We start from the raw sequence: 21,631 nt of genomic DNA on the forward strand, positions 1-21,631 counted from the left end.
TTTTTTTTTTTTTTTTTTTTTGGTAACTGGGATTGAACTCGGGTCCTTGCGCTTGCGAGGCAGGCCACCAAACTGCTGAGCTAAATCCCCGGCCCTGCATTTAACATTTTAAAGTCTTTGTTTTTATATTCTTTGGAATTGTCTTTCTTGGTCATGTTCTGTAAGGCGCCTAGTCCACCGGCGCAGTAATACATAATACACTGTGTGAGGGAATATCTGTGCAGATACTGGGAGAGAATGCTCACATTTCATCTTTATAGATGTGGGTGTGTGATTAGGATGTGCAGAAACTTCTGATTTTGTGAGTGTGGCAGAGCTGTTGGATGTCTCATCCATAATGCCTTGCTGTAGCATTCTGACACATACTGGACCAACTTGTGGGGTCCTCGTTTCATCTCTCTCTGTGGCAGCCCAGAGGATGGCCCACTGCTTGTCCCGCCAACCCTCTATTAGACTCGCCCATGCCCTGTGGGTGCTGGCGCATGTTGTTCATGCCTCTGCCTCACTCATTCTGAGCTGTGTCCAGCAATGCCCACAGACGAGTCCCATTTGCTACCCTGGGACCAAATCCTTAGGAAACCGCTAGTCTGGGTCTCCATGTCCTGGTGTCAGCAAGACATAAATGAATGTAAAACCCTTTGAAATCACATGGCCATGGTGATTCGTGCATGGAGTATTGTGCATGGATGATAAGAAGGAGCATGACTCTGACATTCTCTCTCACTCTCGAAAGCAAATTAAGTAGATTCAAAGTAATTGACTATTTCCTTTCCTACGAAACCAATTCAGCTTTTGCTTCTTAATCAGATATTTTATTGGAAGGGAGGAGGGTTTTATAAGATTTCACAGACAATAATCTAATTTTCTCTGCTTACAGATGAAGATGCAGCTGGGTAGTAAAGAATTTCTTTCCCAGCATTCAGAAGGCTGAGGCAAGAGGATCACTGAGGGTTCAAGGCCAGCCTGGGCTACAAAGTGAGTTCAAGTCCAGCATGAACTACACAGAGAGACTCTGTCTCAAAACAACAACAACACCTCAATTCAGGGATGGAAAAAGCCCCAGGATGTCTAGCAACTTACTTGATGCCACATAAATAGAAAGTGGTCCAGCTATGCTTTTAATAAAATAATTTTCCCATGTCTTGCTACACAGATTAGTTACACAGATTGGTTGGATGCACAGATTTCTGCAGACTTTCTTGTAAAGGGTCAAATAATAAATATTTTAGCCCCAGTTGCCATTATAGTACAAAGCAGCCATAGAGAAGAAGTAAACCAATGATTGTGGATGCATTCTAATAAAACTTTATTTACAAAAACAGATGGCCAACCTGGGAGTTATAGTTGGCCAACCTCTAGGTTAGATTATAGAGGAGACAAAGGTCTTCCTTGCCTTCATGTTGAAGGAAAATAGCTTAATTTTAAAGCTCTCTTTTTAGCATGTAAGTACTTGAGAAATTATTTTTAAATAACATGCGGTCACAAGTATAGGTTTGAGTGTACATTCCTTAGACCTAAAGAACAGCTAGCTAGCTGGCTGTATCATTGCCATTTGTCCCCCCAATTGCTACCCTTTTAATCTTGTGCATTAGCCCTGCCAGGCCCTGAGGTGTCTGTTCCAGTCAGCCCAGCATAAGCATGGTACACACAGGGCAAGACTTGTTCCCCAGGTATTGAGGTGACAGTGTCTATTTTTCATTGTGTCAATATTAATTACTTGCAATTTAGTGTCCAATATTATTTTCTATATTCATTTCAACACAATAGGATGAGTCTAATTTGGAATGATAAAATTCATTTGCATTTAAATTGGCATTTGATGCATTCCCTGCAAGGAGCTGATGACATCCAAAATCATAATTATAAGCTCTATTTCTATGGCAGGTTGGCTTTCCCTGGGAAGGATTTGCAAATCTGGAGCACTGAGTTCAGTATTAATAGAGAAGACCATGTGATGGCATGTTTCTCTAGGGAACCCTGTGAATAGAGTCCTTATGTTTTGGGAATTGTCTTCTACTGGAATAGAGATTATGCAAAGCTTATCAGATAAGAATATGCCCGCATATCCTTTCTTTTTAGTTTTCAAAATGTTTTAGATAGTGATCTTGTATACGAAAACTCTTGGTTAGTTTTTTAGCTTGAAATGCGTGCCTTGAGACATTGAATGGCTATTGTTAAAGGCACATAGCACAAATGAATGAGTTGAAAGCCTCAAAACAATCACTCCTGCCCCTTTCTCTGGTTCCATCTTGGGAAAGACCGGGCAGTCTTGTGCAGTGGGATCTTCTTTTCCTTGGTGTGTGGCTGTGAGGAGGGAGATCAGTTCTCCACAGGAGCCAGTAAGCACAAGAAATATTCATTACCTGAACTGAGCACCTTGAGGTGACCCAGATTTTCTTTCTGGGTGAAAATCTGATGTTTACCAAGGCACAAATAAGTAATTTCTACCATGAGCAGGACAGAAGGAGGTGCATAAGGAGAGGCAGAGAGGAGAGCTGTGTGAGGGGAAAGTGTGGCCAGAATCCATGAAAGAGGCCATGTGAGCAGGACAGAGGTTTCAAAGGGGTGGAGGGAGGAGAGGATAACTCTGTGGACCATGTGTCTCAAGTAGGAAGGGACCTGAGGCCTTTACCATTCTGCAAGTGCCTTTCTGGTTGGTTTGGGGAGAAGGCATTGGAGCCCCAGACGTGAGAGCAGGAAGCTTTTGTGGGTCCCAGAAGAAAGTGAGGTTGGCAGGGTCCAGGATGCAGCTGGGGAGACAGAGAAGCTGCAGTGTGGATGGGCTGGTTGAGGAGAAAGAGGAAGGAGGTCCAGCAGAGGCTGACTTCAGTGTTTGGGACATGAGTCCTTTGGGTCCTTTGCTGGGATGGGGACACTGGAGGGGGGTTGGTTTGAATGAAGTCACTGTTATGACGGTGAACTTCACGTTTTACCATCACTGACTGTGTGAGATAAGGCAAACCACTAACTTCTCTGATCTTCAGTTTCTTGTCTGTGAGAAATGGATAAGAAAGTGCCCACTTCTCCAGCTAATGTGCAGACTCAGTGTGATAAGGCCTGTAAAGCACAAGGCCAGACACATAGAGAGTGCTCAATTAATGCTATGTGCCATTACTCCTGCTGTTTAGAAGAAAGGACAGAGCTGGGTCTGGTGGTGCATACCTGTTAATCCTTGCCCTTTGGGAGGCTGAGGCAGGAGGATAGCAATTTTGAGCCTAGCCTAGGCAACTTAAAGACTTAGTGAGAACTTGTCTCAAAAGAAAATATACCAGAAGGGCTGGTGACGTAGCTTAGTGAAAGGCCCTGGGTTCAATCCTTAGCACTGCAAAAAAAAAAAAAAAAGGAAAAGAACCAAGGTGGGGAGAAGAAGAGGTGGGAGACAGAAAGCAGATCAGTCTCACACTTCGTTAACGAACAGTCAACTCTCCGTGTGAGGGGAGATGGATTTGTGAGCTACATCCTATAAGCGGCAGACCAAAGCTCTCCAGAAAAACTGTTATAATAGCCTGGGATGACTGTGACTGTGTCTGAATGACAGGCTGAAGTGCTCTGTGTGGGGTGCTGGGTACGCATCCCTACAAGTTGCTGTCAGTTTGGACATGGAGCCAGGAGCCGTTCAGGGGCGGTACCTTCTCATGGAATCTTCTGGAACATCTCTACAAGTTAGAGAAAGGCAATGTCTGTGGGACATTGTGGGGAAGGAAGATGGGTGGCCCACTAATGTACCAGAAGGACTTCAGAGCCTTTCCACTCAATTGGTGCTTCCTGATAAATCAACAGAGACCCAGTGTTCACATCAGGGACACAGACAGTTATTCTATGCCCTTGATTCTGAAGAAACTCTTGTTGGGATCCACCTCCATCCCTGTTTAACAGATGGGGAAATTTAGGGCCAAGCTCACCCTGCCTTTTTTTTTTTTTGCAGAGATTCAATGGTAGTCCTTGAGCCAATGTGCTCTGAAGAGACTGACAACTCTGATTTGCAAGAAATCTTAGCTTAAAAATTGGCAACATTGGATTAATAAAACACAAGCCTTCTCTCTCCTCATGTAATGAAAACATCTCCCACGCACTGTAATGCCTCACACTCTCCTGCCTCACAGACAGCTCCTTGTGGGGGTCCTGTGCCCTCCACATTCAAAGTACAGACCTCCTCAGAATACCCGCCAGGATGTCAAGGAACATTGCAGAGAGCCAGGCCCTGGCTTCCTGTTATTAGTTTCAGATTTTAATTATCGGTTAGTAATTAACAGTTCTTTCTTTGTGAAAAATAATTTCCCGTAGGTTGGGAGCCAGCAGAGTTACCATGGCGGAGAAGCTAATCTTATTTCCACGTCAGAGATTCTCTCTGCCTTGGCCAAGAGGGTGGAAAATTTTGCTTTGCTCCAGCCTGTGCCCATGTGAGGTCAGAGTCCTTAGGAGCTACCTGGAGATGCAGGCTTGTGGTAAGGGCTTTATTAAGGAGGCAATCCCAGCAGAAACCAGTAAAGGAGTCTCGAGGCTAAAGACGGGAGGGAGAAGCCAAGCCAAGGTTGGACTTGAGGCCCACTGGGTAGTTCTCATTTGGTCCTACAGGGGACGCTGATGAGCTGTGCCATGGCTGTCCAGAGGGGACATGAACTTCCAGAAGCATCAGCAATGAGGGAGCGAGAGGCTCAGTCTCCCGGGAGCAAGGGCAGGTGCCTGCAGGTGGAGGAGCAGACAACAGCAGGGGAGGGGTGCCGAGAAAATGGGACAAAGGTGTCCTGTGGCAGATGACTGCAGGGTGGCGGGAGGCAGAAAATGGGACAAAGGTGTCCTGTGGCAGATGACTGCAGGGTGGCGGGAGGCAGGGTGGGGTTGAGGGGCCTGGCAGGTGAAAGGTGCCCCAGTGTCAGGAAGCTTGGAGCTACTGGAGAGGGACCTGTGGGTGGGTCTGTACTGGGGCTAGGGTTTATCTAGACACTGGAAGCAACCAGATATCTGCCTCAGTGGCGAAGGGCATGCCTGCAGCCTTGGGCGGATACTGGAGACCTAGCTTCAGGACCTGCTGTGTGACCTCTGATGTTTTTTATTGACATCCAGGGCCTCGGTTTCTTTCACCGTGGCGTCCTAGGCTAGGACACCTCTAATATCCCTTGAGCTGTCACTGCCTTGACTTTGGCACAGTGAGGCCCATCTTTCTGTGGATCCGGGGCATTTGTTTCAACTGGCTGATGGAACTCAGAACTGGGTCCCTTATGTCCCCAGTGAGCCTGTGGGGCTGGGAGCATCACTGAGAGATAATGAGCCACTCTCTTCCTCTCATGGGATTTGAATGCTCAGTTCTTCTCCATGGAAAGGAAGCACCATCTTCAGTGAAGATGGCCCATGTTTTCCACTGCTGCTGGAATGAATTACTACCAGCTAAAACAGGGTGAAGCCATGCAACACAAGTTTATCATTGCGCAGTTTTGTAAGTCAGAGGCTATGATATGATCTTACTGGCTAGAGCAAGGTGCTTGCAAGGCTGTGCTTCTTTAGAATCACTTAGAATCCTCTTAAAATCACCTAGAATCTTTAGACTCTTCCTTAGAATCCTTAGAATCACTGTGCCAGTGGGAGCATGAACTTCCAGAAGTATCAGCTGTGAGGGAGAGAGAGGCTCAGTCGCACTGGGGCAAGAGCAGGTGCCTGCAGGTGAAACGGTTTCTTTACTAATCAGTTCCTTGTGGACTGAGTCCCTGTCTCCTTGGTGGCTGTCACTTAGGACCATTCCCAGATTCCAAAGGTCCCCTGCATGCCTTGGCTTGTGTCCTCTGTTCTCTATCTTCAGACCCAGTAAGTGTATTGAATCTTTGTACTCTAAATCTCTTCTCCCCTTTTTCTTCCTTCATGCCTTTTTCTGACCTGGCCTGCTTTCCCCTCTCACTTGCGTTAGTTAGCTTTCCCATTGTTGGGACACAACAATGCCTGGCACTTATTACTTAAAGGAGGAGAGGTTTAATTTGGCTCATCATGGTTTCAGGAGATTCAGTCCATGGTTAGCTAGCTTCAAGGCAGGATCATCATGGTGGAAAGGGCTGGTGGAGCAAGTTGCTTAGTTCATGGTGGCCAGGAAGCAGTGCAGGGGAACAGTACCAGAGAGGAAAGGCTCAGGGACAAGATGCAGTACCTCGAGTACTGTAACACTCTTATGATTTACCCAGACATACCCAGAAGTGTGCTTTACTAATCCACTGGGTGGCTCCCAAGCCAATCAAGTTGATACAATCAAGCTTACCTCTTCTAAAGAACGTAGGATTGCATTTGGTCCCCCCAGACAGTCTCCCCATCTTGAATCAATCTTAGGTCTACTGGCCAAATGCCTTTAGGTATACCATATCACAGTCACAGGTTGCAAAAATTGGGCCTTGGACATCTTGGGGGGGTGCTATTCTGCTGACAGCATGGCCCTTCTCTCCTGCTTTCCTTCCCTCCTTTGGTTTGGATGAATTTCTTCTTGATGTTGACTCTCTTTCAACTTCATTCATTCATTTTGCAAACCAGTAGTGATTATTCACTGTTATGTTCAAAGTCCTGTGTGATGGGCTGAGATGTGGAGAACACTAAGGCACAGGACTTTTTCACATCAAGAGCACCAAGGAGGTGCTGTGCTGGGCAAATTGTGACACTGGTGCCTGGACAGATCTCCTTCATTGGATCAGTACCCTTGAACCCCACCTCTGGGAGTCATGGCTGCTAGAAACTCACAACTCTCTCCTCTCCTTGCACATCACCCTTGGACAGATGTGTCACCAAGCCGGGGAAGCTCCATGTGGGCATTTCTGCAGGGACTGCCTGATCAGTGACAGACAGAGACAGGGGCATCAAGTGCTAGTTCTCATCCCAGGAGGAAACCTACTGTTGTACATGACTGAGGCTCTGCAGCTCCCTATGGGACAAGTCCCAGGCTGGGCTCCAGCTGAGACCACACTACATCCTGTCCTGCTTCCTGCCTTGCTTTCTCCTGAGAGCCCTCACCCAGTAGAACCACATTCCTAGGAGTCCTCATGTCATCTGCTTCCATGGTATCCAAGCTAGATAGTTGGTAATAATAAGCAACCCAACCTCTTTCACCCAATTTCTGCCCCCCTCTGACATGTTTTTGACATGGAAATACATATACATGTACTAGACTTTTGTAACAACGAGCAGACATAACTGTTATGCCTTCTGTTGGTCTATGTCCCTGTGTCTAACCAGAGTACATTTATAAGGTGAAATTTGGGACTAAAGTATAATTTTTCAGATAAGCAATGGGCTAAGTATTTTGCCCTCTGCAATATGTGGACCTTGGCTTAGAGTGAGACAAAGGAAAGCTACTCTCATGAAGTTTCTGCATGCTTTGCAGTAGCACCAAAATGGAAGGAAAACACAAAAACATAGAATAACATGCTAACTGGCAATTCAGCTTCATTATCAAGTCCTTTTTGTGAATTCATGATGAGTCCTTAAGGCAAGAGGAGCTTGGGCATGGACCCTGGGTTCTGACAGTCTCAGTCTTGTGGTCTTTCTCTGCTAGATCCCAGCCACATGGTCTTGGGCAAGTTGCTGTACAGCAAGTGGTGTCCTGGGGCAAGAGGATTCCAAGGCCTCATGCCTGTCACTGTGCAAATGAGCATAATTGCTAGTAAGGTCAGTACAATGGTTTGGCTATCAGCTATTCCCAAAGGCCCATATGTGAAAAGCCTGGTTTCCAGGGTGGTGCCAGGGGGAGGTGGAGGAAACTTTAGGACATGAGGTCTTGTGGGAGGCCCTTGGGTCATCAGGATTCATCCTTGAAGGAGACTGTGGGACACCACCCATCCGGGTACTCCCTTTTTATTTATTTTTTTGGTACTGGGGATTGAACTCAGGACTTTGTGCTTGTGAGGCACGCGGTGGCACCACTAAGCTAGATCCCAGGCCCCCATCCTGGCACTCTCAGTCTCTCTTCTTCCTGGCTTGAGATGTGACTGCTCACTCTAATATGAGCTCCTGTCATTGCTATTCATCAACCTCACCAGTGGCCCAAGCAATGGGGCTCACCAGATCTTGGAACTTGAACCTCCCAAATCATGCACCAGATAACTTTCTTCTCCTATAGCTAGTTGTCTCAGGTATTTTGCTATAGCAATGTAAAGCAAATACCTTCAGTATTATTAACTTATTTTACAGATGAGAAAATTGAGGCATGGAGAGATTGACTTGCCCTGGTCACACAGTCAGCAAGTAGATGGGGGTAGATTTGATTTCAGGGGTGCTGGCTCTTAACTCTCACACTAAATTTCTCCGAGTCTCCAGTTATAACAAGATTATTACTTATAAAACCATCCCAGTAGCAATAAGTAGAAAGTTCTCATATTTTTGAGGCAGGTGGCAGCACCACTGAGTTAAATCCCCAGCCCTTACATATTTTTGAGACAAAAGCAAACGTATTGAAAAACATAAAAAGTGAAGAGTGGTCTATTTTATGACTTAGAGAAAAAGCAAGTTATTTGGTGGAGGCTCAAATATCTACTATACCTAAAAAGATGATATTAATTTTCTGTTGAGGCATAGCAAATTACTAAAATCCTAGGGGCTTAAAACAACACAAATCCATCATCTCAGAGTTTCTGGACACGGTCAGCTGGGTCCTTTGCTAAGGGCACACCTGGCTGCAAACAAGCTTTCAGATGGGGTAGAAATTTCACCTAAGCTTGGCGTCCTCTTCATGTTCAGTGGTTGTTGGCAGAATTCAGTGATTTGAGTTGTAAGACTGGTACCCTCAGCTCCTACAAATGCCGCCATTTCTCTTACAAGTACTTCATTGATAAAATAATAACCGTGGGACATGTCATGTTCTAGGTGGCATTCTTCATATTTTGACAGTGCCTCCTCCAGGTCAACAGGGGGTCCCTACTGCTTGAAATCTTTTTGACTTCTTCCTTCGGTGGTCTGCAGATCCTTTTTGAAAGGACTCACCTGATCAGTGCAGGCCCACCCAGGAGAACCTTCTCTTTGACTAGCTTAAGTTAAATTGATTTGATTAGCTTAAGTTAAACTGATTAGAAACCTTAATGATATTTGAAAAAATTCCTTTAGTTTTGCCATATAATGCAGCCTAACCACGGGAGTAATATCCTGTAATATTTTTAGGTCTTGTCCACACACAGTGGGCAATTACAGTGTTCACACCAGGAGGGAATCTTAGGGGCCACTTTAGAATTCTGCTTATCACAAAGGCTTTATCTTCAAGGAAAAATTATAGAGCGATTTTAAAGAGAAGCATGGACTATTTGAAATAAAAGTTATAGAACTTATAATTCAACATAACTACAAATATACACATTAGACACCCCCATGGCTCAGGGTTTGAGTTTTCTTAAATGAGGTGTGGGTCTTTCTTGTCATTTCAGAAAAGTAGAATTGGATGATGGGCCAGACTTTAGGACTCTACCCAAATCCAGCCCACATGCCAGGCCCTGGCATGACCACTCATGGACTAGCCTCCTGTGGACAGGCCCACTACGGCCCTGCAGCTTTATAGCAGACCTGGGCAAGCCTTGTGGGTGGCACCACTTGACTGTGGCTTCCCTACACTTCCAAGAGCTTAGGAGTCTGGGCTGTCCTATTCCACACACCCAGATCTATGGCTCTGAGGCACTATAATGTGAAGAAAGGGGAAAAGCAAAAGCAGATGCCACAATGATAGGTGTAGCATTTCTCATCGTAGCTATGGCAAGACATGGCTGGCAAGATATGTGTAAGGCCTCTCTCGAGCAAGCCTTGGTCACCTGACTGTTTTGGGTTTGCTGAGGTAGAAACTCCAGGAGAAAAGCCAATGAAATGTTTCAGAGCTTGGGAGTTCAGCGAGTTTGCATTGGTGGTCAGGATAAGAAGGAAATAATGAAATAATGACAGCAGAGAAAAGAAATCTTTAAGTATTTTTACAGTAGCATAAATGATTTTCTAGGGCTTGCCATACTGTGTAAATATTGCTATACTTTTTCTAAACACCTGTATTTGATCATGGAATAAAATCCTGGTAATTTTATAAACATCCATCCAACCATTCATCCATCCATCTATCCACCCACTCAACTATCCAAGCATAATTTAGTTATTTCTTTATAGGAAAAGTCTCTATTAATAATCTTCCTGGGGAATGAGGCCTCCAGTTGATTCTGTTATGGGCAAAAGATTTGAAAGATATTACCAGGTTTTTAAGCCATTGTTAATTAGGGAATCTGGGGTAAGAAAATGATTTCTGTGGGTTACTTTTAGTCTAGGCTTCTTGGTAGAAGTAACTTGGTAGATGAAAATCCAGTCACCCATCTGCCCAGTATCATATTAAGCAATAAATTGCTATACTGTTCCCGCCTGAGAAAATAAGTTCATCTCTAGTCTTTGAAAAAGATTAAGTTTCTTTCCTTCCTTAACTTTGGAGCTGATTGTTTTCTTCTGTTGTGTTCTTAAGTGGATGGTGTTATATTTTCAAGAGAGTATTGAGCTCCTTGTAATGGAATTATACACCTATGTGTGAATTCCCTGAGACCAGGGACTGGAGTTTTCACTTTTTTTTTGTTTTGTTTTTGGTACCAGGCCAGGACCTGGAGTTTTCACTTTTTAATCATGGCCAGGAAAACAGCATTTTGCACACAATAGGAAGTCAGTATGGTTTCCTAAGGTATGACTGTGTTCAATAGAACAAAGTTGAGTCAACTGAACAGCTCCGGAAATCATTTGAGCAGGCTTTTTTCCTTTGCTTTTGGGTGTAGCAGTACTTTTAGGACCACACAAGGAGTTTCATTTCATTACATAATTTTTATTTGTCCCCACTTTTATGCCAAAGGCTGTACTTATAAAACAAACTTTTCTCTAGTACATGGATTGGGTCAGATGATAGTCATTTGACTGGTGGTCTATCAATCAAAATTACTGCAAAAAATGTTCTTATCCCAGGATTTGGTCTGGCCTCCTGGGGATAAAGTGCCCTGTTATCCACTCATGATTCACAAGTGCTTTGAACAAAAAGCCAGGCTCACTTTTCAATAAGAAACAAAGGTTATTCAAACCCCAATTTCTTATGCAATATTAGTGTGCTTATTTAAATATTCATGGATCTAAAAGCCTGGAGCAATGTATGTGATCAGTCCTTGATGGTGTCTGAGTCATCCCAGTTCATGGAGAGCTGTGCCCATCTCCAGCAGTTACCCTTTCATCACAGAAGTCACCTGCCACCTGCCACCAGTGCTGAGCTCCAGGCCATTCCCCTGGTGCAGTACTAGCAGCGGCTCCAGCTCCCCTGGGCCTCTCCCAGAGGTCCTCACTGTCAGGACCATCAAAAGAATGGAAAAGTGCAGGTCTCAGGGGCAGCTGCTTGCCCTCACAGGCACTTCCGTTGGTGAAATACCAACCCTGGTGCATCAGTGATGTTCTGAATTTTGAACGGAACCAAAGAGCCTAATTTGTCCTTTCCCCTCTGGGAACCTAATTATATTTTCATCATCCTGATGGATTCTAGATTTTGCAGAGGAAATAACTTGTGAGAATATCTCCTGAATCCTGTTCTCTCCAGGCCAGTAGCCATGGGGGCTCAGAAAGGGCCCGGAGGCCTCTATTTCTTTGCCCAGTTTCATGCACTGTGGGGATGCAGTGGTGCCCCCTACCAAAGGAGCTGGTTGAGAGCTGGGAATTGGAGGATCTATATGCCAGAGTTTCTGCTCAGCATTGACAGAAGATCAGAGATGACTAGATTTAGCATCTGGCTTCATTTGCTATTGTATTGCTGGATTACTATTCAATGTATGTTAACAACTATTTATTAAATGGCTGCTTAACACTTCCAAATACTAAGGGGTGGATACAGGGTATGTACAAAGTAACACCATCCTACAAAGAGTCTGTGATCTAATCATGATGCACTCATACAGAATATGTGAATAGCATTAGAATGAGTGAATGAAATGATTCACTGAGTATATGAATGACGTGCCCAAAGGAGTGACTACATCAATCACCAGAATCTTGAAAAGCTTTAAAGAAACACACACGATGAGGCCTATCCCTAAAGATTTGGATTCAGGAGGTGTAGGGCAGGGCTAGACGTCCACACAGATGGTCTCTGATTTACAGTGGAGCAAATCTTATATTAGACTCCATGTGGGCACTAAACAGTATGCGTTCAATAGAGGCTCTGCTTTGAAGGTTTGGTCTTTTTCCTGGGTGGTACAAAATCGTCTCTTGTGATGCTAGGACAAGAGCAGCCATCCGCAACCACATGACCACAGGGGACACCACAGATCCACTGCGGTGTACTGTGTTGCCACATTTTTTGGGTACCGGAATTCAGTAAATTACACTAGATATTCAATACTTATTCTGTCTTTTCTCTCTTTTTTTTTCAAACAAATGAAATAGCCTTTGAGTTGGATGATTTTGCCCAATTATAGGCTAATGTAAGTAATGTTCTGAGCACATTCAAGGTGAGTGGGTCTAAGCCATGGTGCTGGGTAGGGTAGGTGAATTAAATGTATTTTTGATTTATGACACTTTCAACTTGGTTGGGTTTATGGAGACATAACCCTACTGGAAGTCAAATGGTGTCTATGGATTCTCTTTAAGCTGGGATGGGCATCAAGTACTACAGGAGGACTGAGAGAGCATCTTGCATGGGCAAAGGTAACAGGTGCTGCACAAAAGTTGTGCTGTTGGCAACAACTGTACTGTCTAACAACAGGTACTTTGCATTAGTGGCCTAGGCTGGGTACTTCTGTGGATCCTGGCTGGACCTGTTTGCCTCTGTGGGTTGCCCAGAGTTTGGCTGGTATTGGTGGGCTTGGCTGGGCAGCCCTGCTTTTTATTGTGGTCTGGAGTGACTCTCACGCTCCCTGCGGTGGAAGTCAGATCAGCTCTCCTCTTTCTCCTAGTCCAGTGGGCTAGCTTGGGCATGTGCTTCTAGTGATGATGGCAGAGGTGTGGGAGGGCAAGTGGGGACATTGACACTTCCATGTCACTGGATACTGTGCTTTTTAAAAATACATATATATGTATATATATATATGAAGGCCTAAACCAGTGCTTGGCAGGAGTTGGTGGGTAACTCTGAGGCAGGTGTTGTCTACACTCCTTCCTGGAGCTCCTTAGGGAAATTAAGCTCCTGTTGGCCTCAGTGGCAATTTGCATAACAACTCCTTCTGTGGCTCCCCTTCCTTTTAGACACTACTTTCCTTCTTCTCTTCTGGTGCTTGCTGGGGGCTCCACCCAAATCCAAATGAAGTGCAGTTGTACCTTGGTAACCAGGAAGGATTAGTGGCAGGGCCCCTCTATGCTGAAATCCATGGATGCTCCCATCCCTTACCTGACTAGAGTGGCACCTGTCTATGACCTATGCACATCCCCTGTATACTTCACTGCATCTCTAGGTAACTTGTAATACCTAATACATGCAAATGCTGTGTAAATAGCGGTTATATTGTGTTGGATGGGGAGGAATGACAAGAAAAAGTCACTGTGCATGTCCAGTTGGAATCCATGGACATGAGAGCTGACTACACCTGTCTTCAAGTGTTGGTCTGGTAGCCCACCTTGCAGAACACCCAACACCCAGCAGAAGGTCCCCTCATGTCCTAAAGGCCCAACAGCCATTTCCTCACCTTTGTGGCCTTAGCAAAAGGAGGTCCTTGGAGCAGAACTGCGGAAGGTGTAGTCACACTCGTGTGCTTGAAGATGAGTACTCCATTCCACACACTCTGTCCAGGGACCTTAGGCTTGGCCAGTACCATGAGTCAGCCTGCTGTCATCAATGGCCTGGGAGCCATTCAGCAAGGAGATGCACCCTCCCCACTGCCAGCCTTCGCCTGCATCTGTGTCTTTCCCAATCTGTGCAACACTGTGTGCGCATGCATCTTATTAGGCATCGTTGCTCTCTCCTCCTCCCAGGCCATGGATGCTACAGATATAATGCAGCAGTGTCCTGAGCTGCAGAATTACCCAGACTTTGTAAAGGAAAGATAGGTAAAGGAGGTTCTGATTTTGATTTGTTCTAAAATAGTCTCTCAACCAACACTCATTTCATTCTATTATGGAGGTGGGAAAGGGAAAATTTTAATTATTTGGAGTGGGACTGAATCTCTCAGATTAAATCCAATTGTCGGACAATAGAGTAATAACACAAGTGGTTGTTATTATCCTTTGCTTTTAACACTTAACAGGCTCACCAAAGATTTGTTGAATTCCATTAACCCTAATGACGTACATTTATATATTGATTTGCCCATTGCAAAGCATTTTAATTCTCAGATTAAGAGAAAGATCACTGAACTTCTGACATACTCTGATCCCTGTCTTTTAACATACACAGTAACCAAGCTTTGAAAATAATTCTGTTTTGGGAAACATTTTGCCTAGTTTGATTTTGAAAAAATTTTTTCTGAAGAGCCTTGGGTGGAATTTTTAACTTCTCACTGAGAAGGAGCCTTTCTTTTCTTTTCTTACCCACACAGAACAATTTTGACTTTTTAATCTTCGAGAGATTCCCAAGACATCCTGTTCAGGGAAGATGTTGCTACACACAACCCTGCCACCCTCTCTTCCCTGGTGATCTCCAGCTGCCTGACTGTGTCCCTGGCTCTTTGCCCAGGGCTGGGTGGAGGAGGAAGGGCTGTACAGTGAGCATCCCCTTGGGATCCCCAGTGTCCGATGGAGCTGGAATGCAGATTCTCCAGCCTCTCAGGTACCCCATTCCAGGCACACATATTCTGCACCACAGCCCAGATCTCCCTGGTGGGGTGCAGGTCCAGCTGTCTGAAGTGGGAATGTGCTTGCCCAGGAGGTACCTATTGGCTGCCTCCCCTTTTCTATTTCCTTCCCTAACCCTACCTCTGCTTCCTGGACTACTTCCCAAGTAAAAAAACTCTTTTTGCCCAACCCCACCACTCAGGATCTGCTGCAGAGGACCTCCCCAGAGTACTTTTCCCTGGAAGGGGACTGGGCTGGCTGCCCCCAGCCGAGCCATTAAGTCACTTAAGCAGGTGTGACACTCTCCATGGTTACTTTGCTTCCACCATGTCCCCTGGCTTCATTGCTCTGGTTTATTCCACTTGCCACTCTTATTCTGCTAAAGAGAGGGTCAAATTTCTAATAAAGAATTAAGAAGATAAAGGTGGGTGAGGGAGACACCATGATGAGAGAAAGCCAGTGAATCCAGGCTCCCTGCTGATGCCTGCAGAATGAGGCATAAGGATGGTTTGCTTTCTATCTCTGCAGGCAGGTGTAAATGCCTGTACACTCTCTGGGAGTTACCAGGATTGTGATACATGTCGAAGGCTCAGATCTTGCTCTGGATGGAAGTCATCGAGACACACATTTTGAGCCTGGGATTTAGCTCAATGGTTCTACCACCTGCCTTGAAAGTGAAAGGTCCCAAGTTCAATTCCCGGTATCAAAAACAAACAAACAAACAAACAACAAACAAACACACATTTTGTACAGAAATCCCATTTTCTATGGAGTTACTAGATGTCATCTGGGTTAAGGTCAGTGTTGACATTGTCTCTTCACCCACACCTCCACTCAGTGGCTGCAACTCTCCTCTTAAACACTTTTAGATACACGGAACTCATTACCTCCACTGAGCTGCTCACCTCCTTGCTAGATGGGTCTGCCTCTAGCTGAACCAAAACCCCATCTGCACCTGTCACCCGCGGAATGCTCCATTCCACAGGAGAATTTAAAACATTTAAGAACATACATTTCCAGTCCTTTCAGCTCTCCTGAGTAGGTTAGGGGGCCCTGCACCAATGTCATGGCCTGCTGCCCTCCCCTGACCCCTGCAGAGCGAGAGGCCTCTAGAAGCACCCCACATCTCCAGCAATTGGGGAATGAACTGTTTAAATAAATTATGGGATGAGGTAAAGCTATAGAACCCTTAAAATCATGCTTGGAAGAATATTTAATAGTATAAAAATGTTCCTGACATTTCAAGCTGATGAACAAACACTATATGCAATGAGTTGAATTTCATTGATAATACACACATAGAAATCGAAGTCGAGAACATTAAGAATTTAGCTAGCTTAATTTGCTTTATGATTTTTGTAAAATTTCTACTGAGAGCATGTACTTGCTTTCTAACCAGGGAAAATATTTTTGGAAAAGAAATAAAGGAAGGATCGCCGAGCACTCAGAGCCCTGGTGTGGTTCTGACCTTTCAGCTCTGAGTGGAGCAGCTCTTGGTGTGACCACCTCCATTCCCAGTCTCAGGTGAGGGTTTCAGCAGATGGATCTCACTGTCCCCAGTGTTGCACCTGCAGCCATGCAGTCCCCTGGGGGATTTTCTTTGAGGTGAATTAGCCTGTTCCACCCTCCTCCCTCTCAGATTTGCAGGACTGGGGATTGAACCCAGAGACTTTGTGCTGAGCTACAACTTTAGCTCTTTTGATTTTTAATTTTGAGGTAGGGGATCATTCAGTTGCTAAATTGCCCAGGCTCCCAGAGTGCTGGGATTACGTGCACGCACCACTGTGCCTGGCTAGTATCTTTTTTTTAGTTTGACAACTGGCATCAGGAGCAGAAAACCCCCAGCCTGGGTATAGGGAAGGGCAAGGCATGGAAGTCAGTTGTGGTGTCCTCAGCCTTCTGGGACTGGACTGTGGGTGCAGGAGGGAGGCCGCCTTGCCTCAGAACAACACTCACTTGGGAAGCAGCGGACCCTCTTGTGGCTGTTTCGGGAGGTGCTGGGCCCTGGGGTTGGTGGGGACCTTGGGGAGCACCAGTGCTCTGCCCGTGGCTCCCAGGCTGAACTGGCTGCCCTGCAGCTCCATGTCCCATCCCTGTCTCTACAGACAGCAGAGCCTTGGAGAAAGTGCAGCAATGCACTTTTGCATCTCCCTTCAGAGATGTCTCAGATGTCTCACCTTGCGATATGGGAGGCTGCAGAGCAAGGGGAAGCAGAACTATAGGGGCCATGGTCAGCAGGAGGCACAGACGGCCAAGCAAGCCAACAACTCCATGCATGTTGGCAGTGGAGCAGATGACCCAGGGGACAGGCGGTCACAGGGACACGGGAAGAGAAAGAGGCCCACTGGGGCCAGCTTTGCAACTCCCCAGCAGGGTATTACCATCTTCTCTGGGACAATCTCATCCCTGGGAACATAGATGTGGCTTAGTGGCTGTCATTTCTCTTGGGGGCTGTAATGCTTGAACTGTGCAAATGATTCATTTCATGTTTTTTAAAATACTAAAAGGATTCTCAGCTCAATTTGCAGGCTTGCAGATTTATAAGACGCACAGTGAACACAAAACCATCATCACCCTTTTTCCTGAAGCCCAGTGAACAGAACACATGGAAAACTTCCACTTTCTTTTGGCAATATAGGTACACACCTTTTGGGTAAAGGACCAGAACCACGAGCCCAGACACTCTTGATTTTGAACCATCCTTTCTCCTCTTTAAGGAGAAGCCCCTGTCCTCTTAAAGAGATGTCTCTTCAGCCAAGACGATATTTTTATGCTTAAACATGGAGTTTATTGGGGAAGAATAGGTTAGTGATAGTTGGGATACTTTGAAATGAACGCCAAAGTGTGAATATTGTATTTGGGGTTAAAATGAAGTGACGGATTGTGTGAAAGCACTTGCAGGTTTCATCATCTGGAAAGCGGCATGAGATGTGCTGAGAAATTGGAGCAGACTGTTCTAACCTGGCAGTGTTCGCTGTGACTCTACGAACAACACATGCCTGTCAAGTGTCATGCTCCGTGTTGATGGTTGCAAGGTGAGCTAGCATAGTATTTGGCTTTTTGCCTTTGGTTTTGTCCAACTAGAACCCAAGTGGCCCATTTTCCCCCCATCAATTCAGCACTTTCTGCTGCAGTTGACTTAGGCCTCACCAGCTCTCTCTCTTCTCTGCCCCTCCCTGCACCCATTTTCTTGGTACTCTGTTCTTTCAAGCTTCCAGTGTCTTTGGCTTCTCATGAAATCACAGTCTTGATCTTTGCCTTTGGCTTGAGCTGTGACTCTAACAAAATAGGCTGTGTGTGCATGTGCGTGTGTGTGTGTGTGTGTGTGTGTGTGCCTATTTGAGTGTGCATACACATTTCTGTGTGTACTCTCCTGTGTCTCTGAGTGCATATTTGCACGTGCTCTGTGCTTGTGTGAACATGTTTGTTCCTGTACCTGCAAGTGTGTGTATTCAAGCACATTCCTAATAACTTGAACACTGAAAAGCACTCCCCTCCCTCTGCTGAAGCCCGCTCCTACTTACATAGTTGGAGGCCAGGTCTGGGTGGAGGTAGTCGATCCCTGTGAAAAGACCACAACACAGGAACCACGGGTTAATACTTGCCGCTGTGTCCTCAGGAAAGCTGGCCCAAGAAGCCCCCGTTTAGGGCTGGCACCTGGAGCCTTGCCGCAGGGGAAGGAAGTGGGCATTTGTCCTCCTGAGGGCAGATGGGTTGCAGCCAGGTGCATTCAGCTGCCCCCTGTGCACTTCAGAGGAGCCAAGCCAATTAGAGCTCAGGCCAAGGATGACACTGGCGTAAATGCAGTTTGAGGGGGCTTAGTGGCTGCGAGATGGATGGCTCACCAAGGCAAATCTCACCAAGAGAATTGTAGAAATGCCAACATTTCTAAAGTACTGACTGGCATTTTTTTTTAAACAAAGCCGGCCCTGGGGAGAACTATGATTATTTAACAGGGCACGGGCATCGATGGATTAGTTATTCATGCTCCAGCATAGAAATAAGGAAAGAAACTTGGCTGGGCGAGGAGAGCCATTAGCAAAGGGCAAATGGTTTCCAGGGAGGAGTCCCCTAGGTGTGTGATGCACATCTCTCCAGAATGTGGCTTTCCTTTCCAGGAAGCCAAGGCTTTGAGTCTCTGCAGGACTCTAGGGCTTTCTCTTGAATATGGGTCTGTCTCACTGCCCAGGGACTGTTCCCAGGGTAGATTTATGGCCTGGAGCACAGCTGAGTCCCATCAGATGTCACTGCAGAACTTCAAGGGGGACTGGAAATCTCTCATCTGGGTCTGCAGAGCTGCGTAATTTTTGCAGCAGTCACATCTGAGTATCCAGCCCTTGGAGAGACAGAGGGGCAGGGCAGGTGCTGATGCTGCCTAGCATAGCAATGGTTATAAGCAGGTATTTGGAGTCAGAGACCAGTGTTTAACTCCCAGCCACCCTGATTACTAGCAGCAGGACTAGCAGCAGGCAGATTGCTTGGCCTCTCTATGCTTGCTTCTTTTTCAAACTACTGGGAGTGAGAAGAGGGCAAGGGTTAAAGAAACTAATGTATGTGAGTGCTGAGCCCAGCAGCTGCTGTGTTCAATAACTATATTACGAAGCAATACTTATGCTCTGGAAGTATCATTAAGTGCCTCCCATAGCTGGTGTCTTTGCTGCATACTCTAAGGATGTGCTGCTATTATAACTTTGCCCTGCAAAAAGGAACTTCTTTTAGGATGGATTATTAAGAAGATTTTTTTTTGTTTCTTTCTGGGTATACAAATATATTCTGGAGTGGGAGCAGTGAAAGATGGTACATGAGAATCACTTCTCACCCACAGCCAGGTTGCCTGCTCCTTCCATTCCCCTCCCCAGCTCTGCAGAAGGGAAAGGATCAGAAGCTTTAAAGACTAATGTTTTAAAGCCTGACAAGGTGGGGACTGTCTGTGATCCCAGCACCTGGGGAAGCTGAGGCAGGAAGATTACAAGTTCAAGCCCAGCCTGGGTAGTTTAGCATTTTAGTGAGACTTGGTCTCAAGACTAACAAAAATTAAAAGGGCTAAAGGGCCATAATGTGGCTCAATGTGAAGGCTCTGGGTTCAAGCCCTAGTACCCAGTTCTGGCACCCAGTAAGCCAGTATCCAGTACACCCAGTACCAGTACCCAGCACCATGAGTTTAAAACAACTCATGTTTTAAAATGTTGTCAGTTCTTGTTCTGGACCCTAATTCAAAGATGGTCAATGTAGGATGTGGGTAGAACTAGGGATGACCACAAGCTTTAGGTTCCATTTGGGGATTGGACACTGTCAACACTGGTATGGCTTTGGCCAGGTGACACAGGCGCTCTGAGCCTCGGCTTCCTCAGCTTTGAAGTGGGACCATTATTTACCATGCACAGCACTTTTCAGGATCAGAAACAATTCACTGAGTGTTCATCTTGTAGTAAACTGTTCATGTATTATGTTTCTTATCATCATGGGTACCACCGTCCCCACCTCGCCAGAGTAATGAGACAATGTGGGGAGAAAAAGTTTTAAAATTGTACATGGTTTTAGAACATAGTATTGAAATTAAATTATTCATTTGATAAAATTGGTTAACTTTGTTAAGGAAAAAAATTTTGACATATAGATAAGATTAAAAAAAGACATATAAAAACATACATAGACATATGTTTTTCTAACAGGAGGTTTTTAAAAACATGACTTTGTATTCTGAGGGTGAAATTTAGGAGAAAAATATTCTTAGAATTTCTAGACTCTTCTCTGTGAAGGGAAAATATTGGAGTAAGGAGATAATTTGAGACTAGAAGAAAATCAGACTTAAAACAAGATAAATTTAGCTTAATTTAAATAAAGAATCTTTAATTAGGCTAAAGAAAAGACTAAGTGTTAAATTAGAATGGATAGAGACTTTGGTCTGAGAAAATATTTACATTTTTTTCACAAAAAATGATAGACATGATTCAGAAAAATAATAATGAAGTAAAGAATGAAAATAATAACCCAATAACCAGATAGCATTTTAATATTCTTGTATATTTGATTTTTTTTGAGCTGGAATCTACTGAATTCATTTCTTGATGAGCTCATTTATATTTAATTCTCACATTAGTAATGTATTATCATTTTCTATGCTTTTATTTATTTTTCAACAATGAATGGCTGGCTGGCTGTGGATGCTAGAAAGCCTAGTTTAGACCAACCCCATGTTGTGCAATTACCTGTAGTCACACTGTGACATCAAGACTCAGCCCACCTGTCTCAGGACCAGTCAGTCATGAGGAATGTGGCACACAGATGACAAATGTCGAGTTATATTTTTGTTCACAAACCATTAATAGCGTGCTATAAATTTGAGTCTTTTCAAAAGTCTAATCCACACCAGTCCAAATTCTCAGGAAGCCTGATGGTTTGGCTGCCCTGAACTGCCTATGCCATGTGTCTTCTAGGGGGTAACTTGGCCATGCTTCTCCTAGACACCCAGATCTGTTGCCTCCTCTTCCATCTCAATGGGCTTGTGACTGCTTCAGTCAATGGAGGCAGGGGACATCACTGCATGACTTACAGGTCTAGGCCAGGAAAGGCCAGTGGTCTTCCACCAGGCTCCTTTGGATGGTCACTTTGGGGGAAAGTGGATGGCCATATAAGAAGCCTATTTGCAATGCAGTGTATTTGTAAGATTTTATCTGAGTCTATTTTGAGTATAGATCTAACTTTTTCCTACCAGAAGCAGGGCTTTGTCATTCTTGCCACAATTTCTAACTCTGTCTCCTCCTAGCTCCCCAGCATGGTCAGTCCAGCTGTCTGCCATATACAGCTGCCTCCTGGGGGCCTTTCCCTAGGGAACAGTTAGATATGATCTACTTAACCTGCTCCCCTGGCTGCTGTCCCCTCTGAATGAAGACTGAGCAGATAAGCTGCACTGACCACTGCCAGTCAC

At 45.1% G+C, this 21,631-nt stretch overlaps 1 protein-coding gene across 1 annotated transcript in view; it reads right to left on the reverse strand.

Moving 5' to 3' along the window:
• Pcsk2 (proprotein convertase subtilisin/kexin type 2) overlaps positions 1-21,631 on the reverse strand; it is a 247,448-nt gene that overhangs the window by 77,563 nt on the left and 148,254 nt on the right. The window contains exon 5 of the mRNA XM_010634126.2: positions 18,228-18,265. Coding sequence (XP_010632428.1) covers positions 18,228-18,265 — 38 coding nt within the window. The remainder of the gene's footprint in view (positions 1-18,227; positions 18,266-21,631) is intronic.

This window comes from Fukomys damarensis, unplaced genomic scaffold, assembly GCF_012274545.1.
Source record: "Fukomys damarensis isolate Sample0158 unplaced genomic scaffold, DMR_v1.0_HiC HiC_scaffold_7, whole genome shotgun sequence".
NCBI classification, from domain to species: Eukaryota; Metazoa; Chordata; class Mammalia; order Rodentia; family Bathyergidae; genus Fukomys; species Fukomys damarensis.